This window comes from Trematomus bernacchii, unplaced genomic scaffold (assembly GCF_902827165.1).
Source record: "Trematomus bernacchii unplaced genomic scaffold, fTreBer1.1, whole genome shotgun sequence".
NCBI classification, from domain to species: domain Eukaryota; kingdom Metazoa; phylum Chordata; class Actinopteri; order Perciformes; family Nototheniidae; genus Trematomus; species Trematomus bernacchii.
Window position 1 is genome coordinate 9,082,959 of NW_022987714.1, and position 22,092 is coordinate 9,105,050.

The following is a 22,092-nucleotide window of genomic DNA, read 5'->3' on the forward strand; positions in this document are numbered from 1 at the left end:
AAAGAATAGATTTGTTACCTGGAAGATTCTGTACTTGATGTCACTGATCTCAATCGCCTTGTTGCCGCTTCCTTCTGCTCCGGAGCAGGCCAGCAGAGACTTGAACCTAAAGAACAGCAAAAGAAATGTATTTGTCAAACGATTCAGAATGATGATTTTAATGAGCATTGGGGTCTGTATCTTACCATCCAGTTTGAATGGCTGTGCACTCACCTGTCTGAAGCTGTGATCAGCAGGACCTTGTGTGCGTAGAACGGTTTCCCTTCCACCACAAACGTCACATCGGACATCTCCTGGTTGTTCAGGAAGTGAGGGTCTGTAAGAAAACACAACTTCTTACAACTACATTCACAGGACAGCTTTTAAGGGATTCCGAATATTTTGATAACCGATTCATTCTTTAAGGTTATTTTAAAGCAAAATTGTTGTGGTTGGGAATTTGTTCGCTATTTTGCGATATTTAAAAAAACGTCCAAATAGATTCAAAGGCTTTAATGTCATATGCACAGTAGCTACAGTGTAGAAATGGAAATGAAAATCTTAAGTCCCGAGCTCCTCCAACAATGCAACATAGTTATAAAGGACATCAAACAATCAAACTCATTCATAATTGGTAGGTTAGTAAATAAGGGGAAATGAAGCTGTTATTGGTGTTCCTATACAAAAATAAACCATAAATCCTTACCCAACTGTGCAGAAAGAGTTGCCTTCATCCCAGGAATAGCTGGAAGGGGGGCGGGGCCAAAGCAGTGACTAAAAATAGTCCCCAACTGCTGTATGATGGCATCATTCTGGAGTAAAAGGGAAACAACAGGGGGGAGGGCGTTATATCTCACATATGAACTAGTATCCAGCACATAACAAAAGCAGGAACACTAGCAGACAGTAAGGTTTGGGTTTGATGATACCTTGGTGGTGCGTAAGATATGGAACATCAAGGGCAGGCCGAGGGTGACCAGCTCTGTGCAGTAGTCCTCTTCTCTGATGGTGGTGAACTCTCTGAGGAGGGACAGGGTGACCCCCGCCCTGGACTGCTGCGTGGCACAGCGCAGAGACTCCAGCCACACGTGCAGCTTCCATGGTACACCTGGGTAAAAAGAAGGTTTTAGATTCAGGGCAAGCCTCAATTAAAAATCCTAAGCAAGTCTTCTTTCTGAGAAGTGATAGTTACCCATAGCTCGCAGCTCCATGGTGACGTCCAGGTAGCCGTGCTCGGCGCTGTAGTAGCTGGCCTCCTGCAGAGCCTTCATCCTGGCCTTGCAGAGCCTCGCTATGCCTCCTTCAGGCAGGGCCCCGGGGCCAGAGGAAGGGGTGGGGAGGGGGGAGAGAGGGAGGAAAGGGCAGATCCCGGCATCCTCGCCCTCCACCCCCTCAGCTAAGATCTCCTCCAGAGACAGGACATCCTCTTTGACTTGCTGGGGCTGAGTCAGTAGCTTTCTCAGCACGTTCCTGACAAGATGAATGGGGAGGAAGAAGAGGGGGAAGAGAGAGGAAAGAAAGCGAGACAACATTAATATCTGTCAGAACTGCAACACATACATCCATTTCTGTGACCTGCACCCTCCTCTCTGATTACATAATCTGTCCCCCTCACAGTGGAATGTGAAGTGTTGAGTCTACACTGTGTTCACACATGCACACAGCGAACAGGTGGAGAGGGTTAGCCTCCAGTTGGTGTTTCGAGACAGATGGACTGAATAGAGGGAGGCACTGAATGTATAGTCCGGTAGTTTTAAGATCTTCCATCTCAGTGCCACGATAAAAGGGATGTATCTCTTTATGAAGCTTATATGGAAACTCGGGGTCAAGTATGATAGAGTGCTTTGTGATTTATACATGACTTTCTTCTCTGTGGTTAAGAGGATGAAAGCTGGCGGTTTTTCACAGACTTTCAGCAGCATCTGTTGACAACATGCTGTTCTCAGATCAGATTGAGAGACACATACCTGTGTCCGTGTGAGGCAGCATGACTGAAGCAGTTCATGTCTTCATAGAGCGACGACGTGAGGGCATTCCCATCATGGGTCTTTGATAAGGGATCAGCGCCTCGTGCCAGGAGCAAACTCACCATCTCGTAGTTTCCTGGGAAGCACATAAACAGTCAATTACATACAGATACAGATCTTAAGCATCTCTAAATGGGATGTTTTAGCTCTTTCCCACTAGTGCAGTCTACCTTGCTAAATAGTTAACATATCACCCAATAACTGTAAACATGTTTTATGCTTTCGTTTTAAAAGTATGTTGCTATTGCTTTATTTATAATGCAATAGTGCTCCTACACTGTAGATGTATTCGTTGTGGCTTTATGACATCATTACATTTGACCGCAGGGAGATATTAAGCTTTATCATAGCTTATTTAAGATTTTCAAACAAGCAAACACATTCATATAAGGCCTTATTTACACACTGTCATTGCTGCTATGTAGTGCATGTGTCTAGTTTACTACAGCTATGTGTGGCTTCTCCGTGATCCCACAGAGGAATGCTGCCCGGAGGCTTCTAAACAACCACAGGCTGCCTGTAGTCACCCTCTCATTTCCTCGCTCCTCCAGCTCATTTGTCATTTACAACCAAATCCTGTGCTGCTCTTGGTGGTCTTTTTGGGAAACTGGCACAGTATTGTATTTGTGAGTGATCATGGAGAGAGGTACTATTACATGATTTAAAGAAAGTTACAACAGCGGCTCATTCATTCATGGCTTCGTGTCTCCCTCCTTGAAACATTCTGCCTATGTAATTTAGCAGTAAGTAGTCATTTAGGTACCATAAATCACATCGGAACTCAGGCCATCTATAAGTGGGATTATACTCTAACATCAGCTGTGCTTTGTGTTTTTGTGTGTACACGTGTGTGTTTTGCCCACCTGCTGCTGAAGCCAGCTGCAATGGGTTGTCTGCTGTGCTCTCCTGTCCATTGCGGACTGGGGCCCCTTCCACGTTGGCCCCTGCATCCAACAGGAGCTGGAGATACACACAACATCTGTTATACGGTGCATTGTTTGACATCTTGTTACTCATTTATGGACTGACCTCTGGCCTTACATTTGTCACTCAACTTTACAAAGTACAACATGACATCCACAGTTATATGCAGCGTATTGAATAAAGGGTTGTAGTTCAATGTTGTATGTGTTTCTAACCTGCACTACAGAGATGTGTCCATGCAGCACGGCGAAGGTGAGGGCTGCCCAGTGCCGACTGTCAGGATGCACAGAGGGGTGCTTCGGGGAGCATGGTGGAACCTGGCAGGCACAGGACAGATAATCAAGATCATACTCTCAAATGTAGAATTTTATGGGAACATCTAAATAAATGTGTCCATATGTTCAAGTATATTTACCGCCACGTCAAGGTTTGCCCCGGCATCGATCAACATCTGGACTAAGGCCTCGTCTCCAGCTGCGCAGGCATACATCAGAGGGGTCATGCCCTGAGGGAAGAGGTGCAATGGACTCATGAAATAGGAGAAACACGTGCTGCCTACAAATCAACTGTGATGGATAATGCTGCAGTATTTCTCTACAACCATTATACATAAAGAGGCAGTACCTGGTCGTCCATGCTGTTGACCCCATCAGGCCCCAGCAGATCGATAGCTTGGCCAATGAGATCTGTGCGTCCACAGTTGAGCATCCGAAAACCCAGGTCCAGGTGGAACTTGTCCGTGGCGGCCTTGGAGTCCAGGCGCTTGAAGGAGCTAAAGCAACACTCGGGTCTAATAGAGGGATAGAAACAAGGATGGTGTAAGTATAGCATTCAATTTGGGAGAGGTAACTAAGTGAGTCTGAGAAGATCCAACTCAGAAAGATCAAACACAAGTCATTGAGAGCCAGCAGAGTTGTGGCTCATGCACACTGTACATTTGCATCTGATAGTTCTCTTTAATTGTACACTTCATGAAGAGGTTAATGAGCCACATTACAGTCAGCGCACTGCCATTAATCTACTGTATTATGCGTGTAATTATTTTTTAGCGAGAACCAATTCAATTACAAGCCTTCAGTGCAGTTGTTTTTTTCATCTAATTAGAATGATCTCATAAGACTCGACTAAAATTAGATATTGTCTAAATGTGTGGGAAAATACAGGTGTGTGTGTGTGTGTGTGTGTGTGTGTGTGTGTGTGTGTGTGTGTGTGTGTGTGTGTGTGTGTGTGTGTGTGTGTGTGTGTGTGTGTGTGTGTGTGTGTGTGTGTGTGTGTGTGTGTGTGTGTGTGTGTGTGTGTGTGTGTGTGTGTGTGTGCGTATTTACTTCAGCTGTCTTGGTTCACAGTCCAGTCCTGGAAGGAGTAGCCTGGCAGTCTGTCTGACATCATCGCTGTCCACCAATAGACTCTTGCGATGCTCAGCATGAACTATGGCGACTCTCATCCACTCCATCAGAGGAGGCAGCAGCAGGAACGGCCTGTTAAAGGAACATATACATTATTATTGGTCTCGCTATATGCTTGGGACAAAGAAATGTATTCAGGTTTAATGTAGGAGTATTTTAGAGAACGTCTGCATGGGAGATGTCCTCACTCGTGATTCAGTCCAGATGAGAGAGATCTCATAAACTGTCATCAACCAGATGACATATGTTTGTCTGGCTGTACTTCCCCTCATTCTGACCAGAGTTCAGTGAGTCATATTAAACAGACAGAGCACCTCACCTCTACTAACCACACACATTTGCCGACTTTTACATACTATATACTAGAACCGTGTTATCCTCATCTTACGTGCAAGCAGACACTCAAATAACAGATGTGTGTATGTATACATATATGACTAATCAGTGTTTATATGTTAGTTGCCAGGTGGTGAATTTCAACATGACTTTTCTCTGTCTGTGAGCTGTGATGGGCGGAAGATTACAGAACAATGACTTCATCGTTCTGTGGTTTGATAAACAAAACACTGCAGCAGCTTCTGAATAATCAGCCTATTTTTAAACCAGCTGTAGCTAAATGAACCACCTAAGGGAGATGAATTAAAAAGTGCAGCATTGTTTTCTAGGAAAGAAATAACCAAGTGAAGCTAAAAAGGGAAGGAATAGATTAAAATAGCAATGATAGACAGGATTGACCTGAGCATGAGGGAACGAGAGAAAAATACATGAATCAAGAAGAAGCAGTGGAGTGAACAAAAGTGGAGCGATAAAAGAGACATGTCTGGTGTGGTATTTGTGAACGTGACTTTCTAAAAAGTCATCTGGATTTTTGGATTGCCCTCTTCTCTTTCTTTTTTCATTGTCCACGTCTTTCAACTATTATTTTTAAAACTCTTCAGAAACCAATGTTGATGTGGCTATCTGAAACGCCACATCCAGCCTGTTATCTGGTATTAATCCCAACTTCTATGTGCCTTTCTCTCCCCATATGTGCCCACGAACAATGACACGTTATTGTTGCTCTGCCTTTGATCCTATGGAGCCTCAACCATAGTATGTTAATCATTGTTTGAACACTGCCTCTGTGTTATCACGAGTTGCCTTTTCTCCTGCTGTGATGTTATTCTTAGCGGCGGCTTCACCTTTGTTCTAAGGAGATGCAAACACTACAATGCATAATGAATACAGATGGAGGTAGGGAAAAAAAAGCATGAGCAGTATACAAGCATATAGCTCTGTCGTGTGCATGCTATAGGGATTGTAGTTACTGTTAATGAGCACTGGGAGCCCTGCAGTGCCATTTATTCTCCTCACTGTGTTTTCTTCCAGCTGCTACCTTCTGTTTTGTAAAGAACAGCTCCTTCTGTGCAACACCATTCGTTATCATTCGTCAGTGCCTTGTTAATAATGTATAATATAAAGTCACCATTTTATCTGTAGGTTTCAAAGAGTGAATATAAGATTTTTTTTTATAATTAAGGCCTTACAATAACTTTCATTCTTATCTGAATCTCAGAGTTGTTCAGACATTAAGGAGCCCGCAGATACCCTGCTGTCTCCTGTTGCCGTCTATTTTATCTCTCCAGCCATTCTGTCAGATTTTGCTTCAGTACTTTATCAGTGATCAGTCAGGAGGAGGGACACTGCTGTCACCCTGGTGTGAGAGTTAACAATCAGACAAGGACTGATGGGATGAAGGAGGAGGGGGAGGTTAAATGGGTCGGATAGGTGCATATAAGGAGGGTTTGAGTGTTTGGGAAAACGGCTGGGAGGCAGGTGGGGTATGTCATAATGAAGAGGGGGTTGGGTGGCAGTTTGGAGACAGTGCTGCGGGTGTAGAGTGAGTCCTGCTTCTGAGGTGAGGAAGGGCAGAGGGTTTGAGAATCAATGTTATTCTTCAGTTAATGGGCTTCACTCGACACACATTGGACCGTGTGAGTCTGTTCTTTTGGTTTGTGCATTGGTGCATGTGTCTGCGTCTGTCTCTGTGAATGCCACGAGGCATCCGCCCTGCTACTTTACTGCATGCTTGCTCCAAGGCACTGGCACTAATCCAGAGCTAAAGCTGCTCCAATCAACCGTATGAAGCTTTTAACACTTAACGCTTATTGATCCATCAGAGAGATTGTCTCTGTCTTTTACTTCATCCAGCAGCATGACACAGCCTCTGTTTTAGTGAGTAAAACACTGTGTCTCTGCATACTAAAGCGGGGAAGTGTTTTTCTTTTATGGCCAGGAATAGTGGTTTTCCAATAGATTACTTTCAGCTGCCGTTTTTTTACCTTAATTAATCTTTAATGTTGTTTAAGTGTGTTGGGTGGGGTTTGGGGTGTAGAGGATATACACAGAAAGGTGCATCAACACAAATCAGCTAAGGCCATATGTGTGTGCAGACCTTTACCAGTGGCCCGTGACTGCGGACAGATGGAGCATGTCTGTACCTTTACCCACAGCTCTGGCCCCTCTCTAACAATTATTCATCCCTGCTTTTTGCCTCAAACCCTTCTCCCTCTATCTAAACTTCCCCTGGCCGACCCCTGTGTCTACAGTAGGTCATGCCCCTCAGCTTGAAACACAAACTTTAGCTTCGTCTGAGACTCGGTGCAACATCAAAGCCAAGCCTCCTGTTAACACTGAAACTAGATAGCACTTCTGGCTAGCCTGCTGACCCGACATGCTATGGCTCCACACTGAGAACAACGGGATGTAGACACACATACATACACTCTCCCACACATGTTCACACACACATGAACTTATAAAGCTGTGATTGATGGCGCCCTTCTCCACACCACCTGGCTGCTCATGAACTGATTGTCGCCTCAAATTGTGGTCAGGTGTGTTTGAACTCTAACCTGTCCAACATGAAAAGCTAAGACTTTTCTTCCCAGGACATAAATGCTGTACTTTTGCCTGTATGTTCATTATCGTGGAGCCACAGTGATGGAGTCCATGTTGTAAGAAACTTCAATCAGGTCTTAAAGCAGACCCAATCATGCGCTGCAGAGGGGCAAGGTTAACCACTGATCCAGAGTCAGATTACTCTCATAAAGGCTCCATAAGGGGGAGTGTAACCATATCTGATGTATCTGTGGTTAGACTTAAGCACCACTGGCTACTTCTTATCAGAGAAACACATCTATCCATTAGTGTTTCCTTCCATCCGCTGAGGGAGGCAGAGGGTTTGTAAGTGCTTGTTTTTGGAGTAATTCTAGCAATAAATAGATTTTTTAATAACTTTCAGGACAAATAAAGTGTTTTTTTCTACATTCGGATTTAAAAAGGGACGTGAAAAAGCAAAAATAAGTAGATGAACAGACACTGGTGTTTGGCTCTGACACTTTGTGCCATTTAATCTCCAATAAAACCTAATATGTAACAACTAAGCACCAGGATTTAAAGGATAATGATATAAAGGGCGTCTCTCTTGGTCTCGAGGATTCTGCAACACGGTTCTCACCAGGCTCCCTATGATGTTTGACAATGTGGCCCACACAGATTTGGTGGTTTTGGGTTTCCACCAAAGATTTTATAAAGTTTTCAACAGAGGGTGAGCCAGAGCGATTGAGAGGCCCGGTGTAGGAGAGCGGTCTGTATTATTACCAGGCGTTCGTATTGTAATCACTACCAGGTTTGCACTGCTTTCGTCTATCACCTGAGTCTGTCACACATGCTGATACTAACAGACACTACACATGGTCACAGAGAAGCATGTAGGCACATAGGTGGATGTCTTGAAAGAAAAGCATAAAGTCACAGATGTTTCAAAGTATACAGTAGAACATGATGCTAAATCATGTCATCCTGCACACATAAACTAGGCTGATATACACCCAACATTAAACACATATGAGGACTTGGGCGAAACAGCCAGGATGGAGTAAAGAGAGGTGTGTATTTTCTGTTTGGTTCTCTTTGATGCTAATGAGGAGCCCACCTTTCTTTGCTCACTCACACTGTGTCTGTTCATTATTAAATGTATAGAAGCCAGCTGGCTTTGAGTGCATACACGTGTGTGCATGCATGTGTGTTTAAGTGAGATATTTGACTGATTTCCTTCTATAAACTTTTTAAGGAAGTTTGATGATATCATGATGTAATACCTTTAAAATAAACAAAAAATGACACAAGAAAACTAAAAAACACATGAATTTAGAGACGTTAAAACATTGGTTGAAGGAAAAGTAAGAGCTGCATCCCATTTGTATGCTTGAGCTACCTTTAGACAGGTCTCCATACATCCTTCAAAGAAGTGTAATTAACCTTTACACATAGAGGAGCACTTTCCTCTGACATTTGTAACATATGGTTACTCCGGAACACACACGCACGTGTCTGAGTGTTTTTTCTGGGAGACAGATGTGAGGGCAGACTGGAAGTACTTTTCTCATACACATAATTGTAACTAATAATGTTAACTTACCTGACGGCCGATAATGTTTTGGTTTTATTTGAACAGCTGCTGAATATATCCATTACTTGTGTATTGTTATAGAACCCACGTTCTTATCAGTTAATTTGGGAAGAAAAGAGATTTGACTCAGTTGAATGGAAACCCAACAACATTAAACACAGTTTCCCAGAATAAAGCCAACAAAAATGTGAAAATGAAGAGGTATTCTGATAAAAGTAAATCGTCTGGATCAAATGTAATTGTGACTTGCTACTTGTGTCTTCAGGCTGTCCAAATATTTTCAACCACTTTTCTCAGGACTGAAAAAAAGACAAGAATTAACGTAATTGTTTTACAAAGGAAGATCTGAGGAGACCCTCACCGAATTAGGGACCATTAGCACCTCTTCAAAATACCTTAAATCACCAGTCTTCAGCCTAATTTACATTCTGAAGGTGCGATGAACCCTTCTTTCAGACTAACATTAACACCTGGAGTCCTTCGTCACCTCTAATTAACTAACACTTCAATGACTAGGAGCAACGGAATCAGGAGGAGAGATGGTCTGTGAAAAGCTGTTCACTTGATTAGAACCTGTGTGTTAATGTCTGAGGGGGGATGTTTGTGTATTTGCATGGGTAGAATGGTGGCATTGATAGCATTTCTGTCAACCAAATCCAATATTGGATAATCACAGATGTAATAAGGAGAACAAAGCATTAAATGCATGAAAGGAGACAAAATAATACTACAAAATTGTCTAAGATTAGATCTGTTATTTCACTAACTGTGGTACACTTTGGTAAGCATTGAAAACGCTTTTGTCCGGCCATGCATGACTCCTACCTCTCTTTGCTGAGTGCCATGCGTGGGGGGTCTAAATTGGGATTCTCCATGGACTCCATTTGTGGGCAGCGCAGGAAGTAGTAAAGGGTGTGGAGGGCGTCCGGCGACCAGGACACGGGCTGCTGGGGACGGGCGTGTCGGGCTGGGCTCTGTCCTGGGCGCACCGAGCTCAGACGCTGCATGTGGTGCATTGCACGGGACACCAAGTCACCTGGAACACAGGAAACAACATACGGGTCAGAGTCAGATGGTGAAGTAGAGATTTGTTCTAGGAAATACAAAATAAATACACATAATGAACACATTTCTTTCTTGTTGGCTCCTAATAGAATTGGATTGATTTCCGCTTTTCCTAAACCACTTACAATCAACCCTCCTTTACTCTCATTACCATTGCTCCGAGGCTCTAGTGGTACTTGCCGTTGTCATTATCAGTAAGCCCCGCCAGACATCCAGTCTAAACAGCCATTCATCCGTAATCATTGAAGGAGTTAATGGGCTAACAGACAGTTGATCACAGGTGCTAATGATCACCGATCAACTGTTTCTCTATTAATGTATTTAAATCAGTGCACTCAGCATGGAAAGCTGGGCGTCAGTCACATGACAAATACAAGGTTAAGATATGGGCTTAAGTCTAGTATAGCACTTTGCAAATAATGACGTGTGAAAAAACACTGCTGTGCTGAGATAAAGACATGAGTAATATGCAGTTTATCAGAAAAGGCATCCACCCACACAGTGAGCTAAGTAGACAGCCATGCGTACTTGGATAAAGGCCAATTCAGATCACTGGATGTGTGGTTTAACGGAGAAACCTACTGTAAGTAGACATGCACAAAACACAGACAAGAGGGAGTATGGCTGCAGGGAGTAGAGCTTGTAGATAACATCCTATTGCATGAGTATGGGGTCATAGCAGGAGTATAGAGGAAATACTAAATATCAGCTGTCACAGGGAGGGGATGTGGGGGAGGGGCAGAGAGAGGGAGCGGTAGGGAGGGAGGCCAGGTTGAACTTGGGATCGTGTAACGCTCATTTAGCATAATTACCCCTGGGTTAATTTCTAACCAGATTACCGAGAGTGGGAGGCTGCCCGGGGGCCAAGGCTGGTTAGAGTGTGTGTGTGTGTGTGTGTGTGTGTGTGTCTATATTCAGGGGTTTGGGGTACTTTGAGATGGGGGGGTAGATTAGGGTGGCCCTCCCAAAGCAAGACCCCACTTCAAGCTGAAGGGCCTCCTTTGTGTTCACCACCACCAGCAGTCGCTCCAGGAGGTCTCCTAGGAATTCTTGCCCAAGATGGAGAGCCTCTCCTCGGCTTTCCAGCACTTATTGTGCCCCGAGGCTAAACCCAGCTCCAGGGGTCAGAAGGATATGAAATACTCCATTCTAAGATTACAGCTTATATTGGGAGTCCTTGTGGAAGCCTTGAAGTCAATCAACTTTGACATGCCAGCTTTTTCAATACATATTGACTAAAAGCGCCTCTTAGGTCAAAGTTGGAAGATAATAAAATGTTTTAAAGCAAAAAAAATGTAAACTGTAATGTAAATCAATTCAGTAAAAAACGTGTATACTGATTTTATTTGGACTCAGATTGCTAATTTGCTTCCCAGGTTTTAGCACAAAGCTCATTTAATTTTTGGTAAAAGCAATCCAAATCTTTAACATGTTCTTTACTTAACTGGAAAGTCAAATACTCATAATTTCCCATAGCTAATTAAGGCCGCTGCTAAACACTCAAATGTGTATGGACATTCAGAGCCAATCTAAAGCTTACACTACATTTCTAACAATTTTGGATTGACCTGGCTGTCCAGTACCGTCCCTCCCTTCCATGTTCCATCATGTTTATGTGTGCTGTGTGTTCCTGTGTCTGGCCAGGTCCAGGCTACAGATCCAACAGCCTGAGCAGTTTAGCACAGATGCTCCTGTGTCTGCCTGGTCTCCTGGGCTCAGATCAGAGGGCCAAACCCTCTGTGTTTTTGTTGTGTGCATGCATATCTGTGAACACATGCCTGTGTGTGTGTTGGTAGGTGGGAATGGGTGTGAAGGATGCCAGCCCTGCCCAGTACAGCCCAGCTTCACACCACCACAGAGATGTGGCACAAAGAGACCACTGAGCCAGGGGGAGAAAGAGTGTGACTGTGTTTGAGAGTGTGTGTACACTTTCTTAATGCCTCACTAACGACGGCAGTGTATGAACGTGGCCTTGTGCCGGAGGAACAAACGGCAGAGTGTTAGCTCATTTGGAGAAGGAAACTTGCCCTCACTCTGACCAACACTAATCTCCAGGCCTCCTCCTCTCTCCCTGCACTGACAACCTCACTCTTCACCTCTCTACCTTTCCATCATTTCCCCTTACCCCCCCACCCCCGAATCCCTGCTTGGGCAAATATGGACTCCATCCTTACACTTAATCCCCTAACTTTCCTACTTCCATCCCTTCACTTTGCTTCTTTCTCACTTTTTAATGACCCGGTTCCAGCTCTCCATCATCTGCCAACTCCAGCAGAGCCTAAACAAACCAGATGTACAGTACAGTACAGTACGACTGTGTGTGTCTGCATGCCGCTCTGTTTACCAACCATGTGTATGAAACATGGTCTTCATCATTAAAACTCTGAAAAAAGTACCAATGAGGTCCTTCACCTCTCAGAATGTAGACTTCCCCTGACTAGATGCTTATGTAAAGTCTCAGAATTGAAAGAGATATTTGAATTTAACACCAATCACAACCTCACACAGTGTGTAAATCAAACTGAAAATTCAGCTTTAAAACAGAGAGGCATTCAAAGCTTCGGTGAAATACCCAGTACCATGTACCAAACAAAATATATCACTTAAACAAATTCAAATGAATGGCTTTACAAAATAATGTTTCATAGTAACCATAAAACTGTCAAGAAAAGGTGATAATGGGAGCTAGCCTTCTTTTCCACTGATAAAACAGAGAAAAGTCAACAGCATACAGCACATCTTTTTTTCCAGTTGACTAACTTGACTGAGATAGTTCCTTGACACACAATGCTTAGAAAAACAGACAAAATACAATCAGGCACAATCACTTTCCTCTCCAGAGCTTGTGTGTAAAGCAAAACTGTTCCATTGGTTATTTTCTAAGACTACGCATAAGATAACTTTTGCAATAAGGCACACACTGAGGGCTTATCACCAGACAGAACAAACAAAAAACGCAATTCTTTTATCTTGGCTTGGCAGAGAAAACTGGCTTTTTGTGTGAAAACACATTTTCTGTCTTCCAGAGGCAGTTCACAATGTGAAAGTTCCAATGTGTGTTTAGACTACGATCAAGTCTTTAAAAAATACAATTAGTTTGACCATTTCTGGGAATGTTTACATGTCTGTAATAATAAGATGTTTAATAGCTTAACTTTTTATGATTTCTTCAAAGAGCTCAGAGGTATTTCACAGATTAAACACTTGATAGGAAAATAATCTGCTGATAATAAGTAGGACCAGGACTACACACACATCTCTGAGCTATGTGTACTCACTGAGTTCAGAAATGCTGCCCACACAGGTAGCCAGCAGGGACTGTTCCAGCGTCCTCAGCTCCAGCTGGGCATAGGCATCCTCCCTGCTGTCTGCCGACATCTGATGGTTCTCCGTGTAGGGACTGAAATGGGCCGGGAGAGACAAAACACCTACAGAGACAAAAAAACAGAAATGTTTGTGATTAATATGATGCTTCTGTGAGCGGTGCTAACAAGCCTGCATAACTTTCGGCAACATCCATCCACACTGCTTCTGCAGAAGTCCCAAAACCACTGCTGCTGGTATTTACAGAGTGTATTTGTAATCCCGGTAACATGTAACCCCACACCGCTGAGGGCAAATAAACACACAAGGGAACACGAGCCTTGACACGTTTAGGAAAATAAACAGAGCGCAGTGACATCAGGCTAATACAAAACAAATGCACACTGCATCATAAGCAGGCGGAGGACCAACAGAAAGGAATATCACAACAGACTCAAGTTAAAAATCCAGCGTATGCATTTCCCTTTAATCCATAAACATTAGGTTTACAACACACGCTCTACATGCTTGATTCATACTTGTCAAATCTGCAGATATCTGGAGGAACTATTAAACTGAAGAGAGTTCCAGAATAAATATTATGGCTAAGGATAATGTAAACAAAGGTTTGGTAATGGTTCATATTTTGGATGTCATCAATCAAGAGTTCTAAAAGGGTCAAAGACCACCAGAAGTCCAGGACCCTTACAGACCTACTCTGACCTTTATTACATGTAGACAAACACACACACTGACACATACACACACTGACACATACACACACTGACACATATGTACACACAGATGAAGAAACAAACACATGTGGTTAAGAAGGAGGATATGCAATGTGTTTCCACACCTTCGCTCACACGTACAGTAAAAGGTTGTACGGATGGGCTTTTCCTTCTCTGCACTGGATGACATGTAGTGTTTGATGGACTGAATAACAACACTTCAAGATACTTTAAATATGATTTAAAGAAAGCATGAGTGGAAAGGATCTTTGTTTTGAGTTCAGATTTGTATTAAAGACCAAAATGTGCCAACCCTCTGGCAGACCCTGTCATCCAGACAAACTGTATGCTATATTTTAGGGAGAAGCTTTGGAAATCTGTATCAGGTAACTCCCTTCATGAAATCTGACAACAGACAGATTACAATATGTTGCAGTTAAACACCAGGTCTGCTCTTTATTCCTCACGACGGCTGGTTGTCAAACGTATTGCTGGTAAAGAGATAACATCCTATTATATGACCCAAAGATGTCCTCCTGCTCTTTCACTGCTGTAACTCTCTTCTAATTGGTTTTCCAAATAAAGTGGATAGAAATAGAGAGCATAGGCTGGTGTTTTCTGCCTCTTTAGTATCTCTCCGCTGGCTGTTAGCTCCCACACCCTCATTAGCTGAGTCTGGAGCAATGTGTGGTTGTCTAAGAAGCAGAGCGTGTTGTTAGTTACTGTGCACCGCGTAGCTGCCCAAACGGTAACCTTTATTTTGGCTTCAGTAAGAGAAGAGAGCTCTCTCCGCCAAGCCAGGGGAAATGAGTGGGTGATGGCTGATGATAGAAAAACATTAATGGTTAAGAGAAAAAATAATTGTGGCAGGTTTTACAAAGCCTGAGGAAAAGCCTCATCATCTCAAACTCTCCCTTCTCTCCCACAAGGGAAACGATAGACTGCCATCCCTGAAATGACATTCCCATGTGCTTCCGACAAGCGGTGTCCTCTATCGGAATCTGAGAGGGACGTTGAAAAGAGTAACAGATGATGTGTAGAGACAAATTCCTATCATATAACTCCAAAGTCTCTTCTTGTCAGCACTCATAGACACAAGAGAATAATGTATGAAGAGCAGACTGAAGTTACTGTAGGCAAAGGGCAAAATATTTTAACCAGTAAACTGAAATACTTATTTCCTGACAATACATACTCTGCACTGTAAACTGCGTGTGCTATGGCTGAATGTGCTTGCAGTAAACATGTCTGTGCCAAAGATTAAGCAAGTTTCAAGCAATACCTGCTGCAGGGAGTCTCCCAGGTATGCATCAAAAGGTGTGTCCACAATTTGACTAACAAGTATACACAAAGCTCAGCGAGTGACAATTATAACTCCTCCAGATCTCCCAAAGCAGACAGTGGACATTATGGCTTGTGGTTTGCTAGGCTAGAAAGTGTGATATCATCACAGTTTGGACACTTAATAGACTGCCTTGTTGCAAAATGTGTGCTGGATGTTGCATTGAGCGGTTTCAGTTGTTATAAGTGAGTGCGGACATCTGTCTTATCTGCGAGTAAACACTTATGAATCTATTCTGCAGAGTGAGGGCTCTGTCTAATATAGGATCACTGTGCAAATACACTTGTTTTTAAAACACACAGCAGGAACCATCACAGAGTCAAATGCAACATGGTGTTGACTGTGTATACAAAGCACACAGAGTATTTTACAATAAAAGGAGAGGTACTTTATGACAGGTAAAGGACTATATCGCATGTGCTGGATGTATACATCATCCAGGCTGTATATCAAATGCTCTATGCTCTGTTAATGACTCAACAGTAGTACTTCATAAATGAGAAACACATTGATATAACTAAATATATGTTGACTCCAGTAGAGTTATGCTGCCAAAGGGAATTTGGTCTCATACAAAAAGTGTAACCCCCCCTTTCCAGTACTTTCTCTGCACCATCTGACTTGTATAATATGTGCTGACTCCTGCTTCCAACACAATGGAAACGGCTGCCTCTAGCAGAGTACGGCTGCTACAAAGAGCATGTGCGTCAGACAACCACACCGTACACAAGCTTCAACACATCCCTGTTCCCTCACACACACACACACACAAACATCCCCATACACTCGTGTTTGTGCATATAAAGTATGTTTGCACCTCTTTGATGTGTCACTTCAGGTATTTTGGTAATTATAATGAGGGCTATGCTTTTGCAGATTGTCAATCATTCCTTGAATTGGATATAACCGCAAATAAATGTGGGGTGAAGCATATGGAGCTCTAGAATGTTCATATGACCTTGTGAGGATCTCTCATCTCCCAATTAATTACTAATAAGTCCTCAGACTTTTTTTTCTCAATAAAATAGGTGGACGTTTTTCCATTGTTGTATTTTCAAGAGACCCCTAACAAATTGAATTAGCTTTCCCATGTTCTGCACGTGCTCCTGAACTACCTTCCTGTGCATACACCACCTTGTTTTATGACCACCATAACTAAAGTGGCCTCCATAATAGAGTAGGTGTTACTGTATGGGACATGTAATATGAATACCTCATTCAGAAATGGCTTGATTCCAACTCATGTCAGAGAGAGTCATGGCCCCTGAGGTGTAAGAGCCATTTTGAGAGACTCTTTGCCATTCATGTGGGTGAGGGTTTATGGAAAATATATATATATTTTGTGTGGGCAAAATGAAGGTCTGTGCAAGACTGTGTGTCTATGGGACTGAGCACAAAAAGTGAAAATTAATTTAGATGCACTGACTTACTGTAGTGTGTTTCAACAAGAACGGCACACTGATGTGTTCCAGTCTTCAAACTCGACTCTACTAAATGGTTCAAAAATAGAAACTGAATAATACCTGGAGGGCTAATTAAACCAGTATAATGAACCGGTAAACAGTATGTGTTCAGCAACCAAGAACAACCCCTTCAATTTGCTACTTTAAATAATACAAGACAACTACAATGTTCCATTAATTATTTAAATGTCCAGCTCCTGAAAAAACATCACACTTGAAATCCATAATAAGACCAAACATGTCCTTAGACCTTGATTTGATGTACTTTGACATGTTGTGTTATTGCTTTTACAGGATAATCTTTATCCTATATTTAACATGCCTAAAACTCACATAGACAAAGGGTAATTTTAAGAAATGTTAATATATTTTCTTTTGATTGTGCCATATTCCTTTAAAGCTGCGGCAATATTCACGCACCACCACACTCTCAGTAGTTCCCACAGTCCCACCCCGCTGCTTGCTTCACCGCTGAACCCCAGCCTGCGTCATCTGAGCCCGATGAAGGTCCGCCAACCAACCAGGGCCCGGCCCACCACCACCACTAATATCACAAGCAGCTAAAGCACTATATGCATCATTTTAATCTGGCAATGGAAGAGGTTAGGGATAAGACAAAGAGGAGGAGATGCGAGTAGAAGCTGAGAGGAGGAGAGGGAGCTTTGGTGGAAGACAGATGAGTCATGCAGAGGAGGGATGTAACGGAGACTGGGGAAGGGGAAGACAAGTGGCACAAGGGATTCATTCTTTTGCGGCCATTATGGTTTTATTTTCTGAGGTTCACCCTACGAATGTCATGTGGGAATCCTAGCTACAAATCACGGCTGAAACTCACCACCAGCCTGCGGCGGTCCCCGGCCCATCCAAACTATCTCTCAAAACCATAACAGCTCCTCCTAGCTCAGCCGAGCAATCACTCACAATCATGTTTGACACGCTGCCATAACAAGGTCCAACAACTACTTTTTCTGTTATGCTGAAAGTTCTTGAAACTTTGCCCAGGCGGGCTGTCACTCTCAATTAGAAGTTTTTATGAGACGTATGACGTTAAAAATATTGCTGTGCAATTTACATTCAAATCTATTGTCTGGAAATCATAAAACTTTTAACTGTGACATGGTGATAAAATGGGCCAGGAACACAAAGCTACACTAATGGAACACATTGTGTTTCACACAGGCCTTGACTCTTTACTGCTCTTTTGATATCCCACGTTATCTTCCAATGTCAGAATGTGTTCTTTCGCATGGACTTGGTAGCAGAATTAGGCGGAAAAAACGACTTTTGAGGACTTTGGAGGACATAACTGCTTATCATGCATACTTTTTCAGCAAATATTTGAAAGATATGTGGGTTTCACCTTCAATAACCAGCCAGAAAAAACAGCTCCAAATTCTCAGACCATGGCAAAACCTCACAGTATAACGTTTGGAATGTTCATTTCTGAAGCAGCTAAGGACACTGTTCACCATGCAAAGCTTCTATTAGCATACATTGTACATATTTTTTTAATTAATTTAACCTTCAAAACAATTGTATCAAAGTTGAGTTCTTACATTAATAGTAGAAAAATACTTTAGGACATGAGGGGGTAACATATACAAATATTTTGCAATAAGTAAGGTCATAAAGCTACGGGCATATAACCTTAAATAGTTTACTGATGAGCGATCCAGACCTTGAAATACTATCTGTATGTTGCCATTCATTCACAGAGATATTTCATCTCTGTTTACACCAGCTCAGCCTTGATCAAACTGGACCATAATTAGTCTGTGTGCTGATTTGTTTTGTCTGCAGTAGAGAGTGTGTGAAAGACAGAAGGACATGATCAGCTTAGCTCATGCTGAAATTGCTCTGACACACACACACACACACACACACACACACACACACACACACACACACACACACACACACACACACACACACACACACACACACACACACACACACACACACACACACACACACACACACACACACACACACACACACACACACACACACACACACACACACACACACACACACACACACACACACACACACACACACACACACACACACACACACACACACACACACACACACACACACACACACACACACACACACACACACACACACACACACACACACACACACACACACACACACACACACACACACACACACACACACACACACACACACACACACACACACACACACACACACACACACACACACACACACACACACACACCTTGTCTCCTCTCACAGCCTCCTCATTCATTACAGGGTGGATGGATCAGAGAGTCGGGGAAGGGGGCTTCAAAGACACTTCCCCTGCCCAGAAAGGAGCTCTGATTCTGGGCCAGGAGGCTCCACGCTGCTCCCTGTGTGGAGGCTGGAGGGTGGACAGTCACACAATAGTACAGTGTTTTGAAGGACTGTTACTGGGTGTGTATCCCCCCACAGTATCTTGATCTCCTCTGTCTTTGACAAAGTATTTCACACAACAAAAGAAAAGCCTCATTTCATGTCAATGGAATCCAAGGCCAGATGTGATCCTTCACTCGCAGGCCTGGCCTCTTGTTTTCCACACTCAAAAGCACCAACACACCTGTTTTCCACACATCAAACCTCACCCCCACACACTCCACAATGTGTTGGCCCTTTCTCAGAGAGTGTGTGCCACATAAAGCTTTTCTTTTGTAGGCACTAAGCATGATTTCTGGGAGGAAACCACTGAGATTGATGAATGAACTTTATTGTATGTGTATGACTCTCTGCAGAACCAGAGGAATACACTTCACTCAGTTGTGCTAACTGAGTTTCAGCATATAGGGTTAAAAATATCTCCATGTTTGCTTGCTCTGGCGGACCCTCATCACATTCCTTATCTAAACAAGATTCAAGTGGGACAGAGGGGCTTTTTAGAAAGTGAAAGTGGTCTATTAGTATTTCGGCTAAAAATAATCATTTGATTCGACGAGTTAGTATATACGCGTGTCTTTCAAAATACAATCTACCGATGTGGATTTAGGGATAGACAGAGAAGCATTCATGAGCTAAAGCTGCTTACAGTACACTTGACCCCTCACTGGAATATTCAAGCTAGCGATTCGAGATGTTTCTGATTTAAACGGCATTACTTTTACTCACCTGACTCAAACAACAACATACACACACAGACACACACACACACACACACACACACTGGTTAGCCTGACAAAATATCAAACCATGATAGACAAGTAAAGCGGGGTCTGGCCGATGTCCCGTGACGCCTCTGGTGACCCCCAGCTGCAAGGGGTCACGGGTTAGAGGTGGTGCTCAGCTGGGTCTAAAAGAGGAAGTAACCTTATCAGCTGTGTGAAATGGGTCTTCCCTGAGTCACTGAGAGGAACACCCACACACATCACTAATCACTTCAAGACACAAGCTGAAGATGGAAAGAGAGGAAAGATCCTATATTAAAGTGAATGTGAAGGAATTAAATGTAGGGTTGTGCCTGGTCCCCCTTGCTATCCAACATGCTATTTTGCCCCGTAAAGATGTTTTCTAGGAGGTAAAACCACAGAGAAGGTCAAAACTAAGATTTTAAAGTTTGAAACAAAGACTTGAATGTGTGAAATATACTACCTGCGCCCAGGCTTGTAGTAAGGTTTTATTTATCTTTCCACTGTCAGAAATCCTCAATCAAAATGTGCAAAGGACTAAATGTGTTTCTCCACAATGGGATGCTGAACATTCGTCGTATACACAACTACGGTTTAGTATCTAATGAATGAAACACTTTGGTCACAGTTTCCTCAACAATGCAATTACAATAACACACAATTAAAAAACATCAACAATAAAAATAGTGCAAGCTCAGGCATTAGATCATCCTGTCTGTTTTCAGAAACTCTGACATAAAGGTTTTGTATTATTGCAAATATTACACTACAAGCCTTAAGGATTATAACGGTGTTATTTAGAAACACAGCTGGTAGTACTAAAGAATAATGCCAACATGTTTGTCTATAACGTATCTATTAGTTATAAGTAAAAGAAGGAGTGTGGTAGTGTTTGATTGACAGCAGCTGGCAGGTGGAGGTAGTAGTGAAAGGTAAAGACCACACTAGCATCTAACCCGACCGCAGTCACATTTGCATGTAAGTTTACAAACATGTTTGATGTGTATAAGATGAGCAGCTGATTATCTATCCAGCCTGGAAACTAACTCTGGTAAATGTTTGTTTAACAAGCTAAGGTGCAGGACAAGATGCATTTAAGGTTTGCAAATTAGATGAGGAGATGTTAGCCGGAAAGCTAATGATTTCTCAATATATGCAAATGGTTACTTTGTGGTATTCCGTCAATTCATTACAAGACTGGGGGAATCCATCATGAAACAACTGTTGAGCTGTAAATGTGGTCTCAAATAACAAACCTACTGCCACCACCCCAGAACAAACACACACACACACACGGAGGATTTGGAGTGGTAGGATTCAAGATGGCTTTGGTTTCCCACAGCCCCCAAAAATATCGCCATAAGCTCCTCTACACAACTAACCCTAATCCTAAACATGACTTCAGCGTTTCTCCCCCCCCCCCCCCCATTCCTCTCCCGTGCTTTACTCTCCCTCTTCGCTCTCTAATCATGTTTTATACTTTACATTCCAGGCCAACTATGGTGCCTGTGGCTATCTAGTCTCATTCAGCATTCCCCTGTCTCCATATGTGACGCCACTTCCAATAATGTGCAGCTAAGGGACAGTATGGCTCCATTATAGGATGATTAGGTTTTATAGGCTTCACTGGCTTATTGTGCAGTAATTGAGCTGGAAATACACTATACTGTATATGGAGGCTGGTTTTGTTTTCTTTATGATATAGGACGACGGATATTACACACACACACACCCACATGCACATAAACATTTAACCTCAAACACGCCCTCTCATAATCAAATCCACTTTGGCTTTTGGGATGATGTCACCATCGAAAAACTCTGCCAAAAGGTTGAGTGTGTACTGTATGTATGTAATGGTGGCAATATGCACTTCGGGAGTTATTCTCATTAGTAGCATTTTTTTTAATTCAACAGCTCACTATCACCGTAGTAAAGACGGCACCTGATTGGCTGGAACCGATCTAGTGCTGGCTGTTTTATTTGCCCATTTCAAATAGAAACAGTTAACCTCCCTTTAAGAACAAGCTGCCCTCTATTCAGTTCCTGGACACATCACACTATGGGCAGCAGGCTGGGCAAAGAGGCACAAAGTGTGTGTGTGTGCGTGTGCGTGTGCGTGTGTGTGCGTGTGCGTGTGTGTTTGCACTAATTGCTCCCATTCTGTCTGTGTGATCAGCTCATTTTCTCTGCGAGAACAGAGAGCCAGTCAGTTTGGATAGCAGACAA

The 22,092-nt window shown here is 42.9% G+C and overlaps 1 protein-coding gene across 1 annotated transcript in view; it reads right to left on the reverse strand.

Annotated features, from left to right (window-relative positions):
* abtb2b (ankyrin repeat and BTB (POZ) domain containing 2b) overlaps nt 1-22,092 on the reverse strand; it is a 42,633-nt gene that overhangs the window by 2,174 nt on the left and 18,367 nt on the right. Inside the window, exons 2-14 of the mRNA XM_034141729.1 lie at nt 13,133-13,282; nt 9,615-9,825; nt 4,256-4,408; nt 3,555-3,720; nt 3,346-3,435; nt 3,146-3,247; nt 2,870-2,966; nt 1,947-2,082; nt 1,172-1,449; nt 909-1,087; nt 686-791; nt 214-316; nt 19-106 (exon numbers count right to left, since the gene is read on the reverse strand). Coding sequence (XP_033997620.1) covers nt 19-106; nt 214-316; nt 686-791; nt 909-1,087; nt 1,172-1,449; nt 1,947-2,082; nt 2,870-2,966; nt 3,146-3,247; nt 3,346-3,435; nt 3,555-3,720; nt 4,256-4,408; nt 9,615-9,825; nt 13,133-13,282 — 1,859 coding nt within the window. The remainder of the gene's footprint in view (nt 1-18; nt 107-213; nt 317-685; nt 792-908; nt 1,088-1,171; nt 1,450-1,946; nt 2,083-2,869; nt 2,967-3,145; nt 3,248-3,345; nt 3,436-3,554; nt 3,721-4,255; nt 4,409-9,614; nt 9,826-13,132; nt 13,283-22,092) is intronic.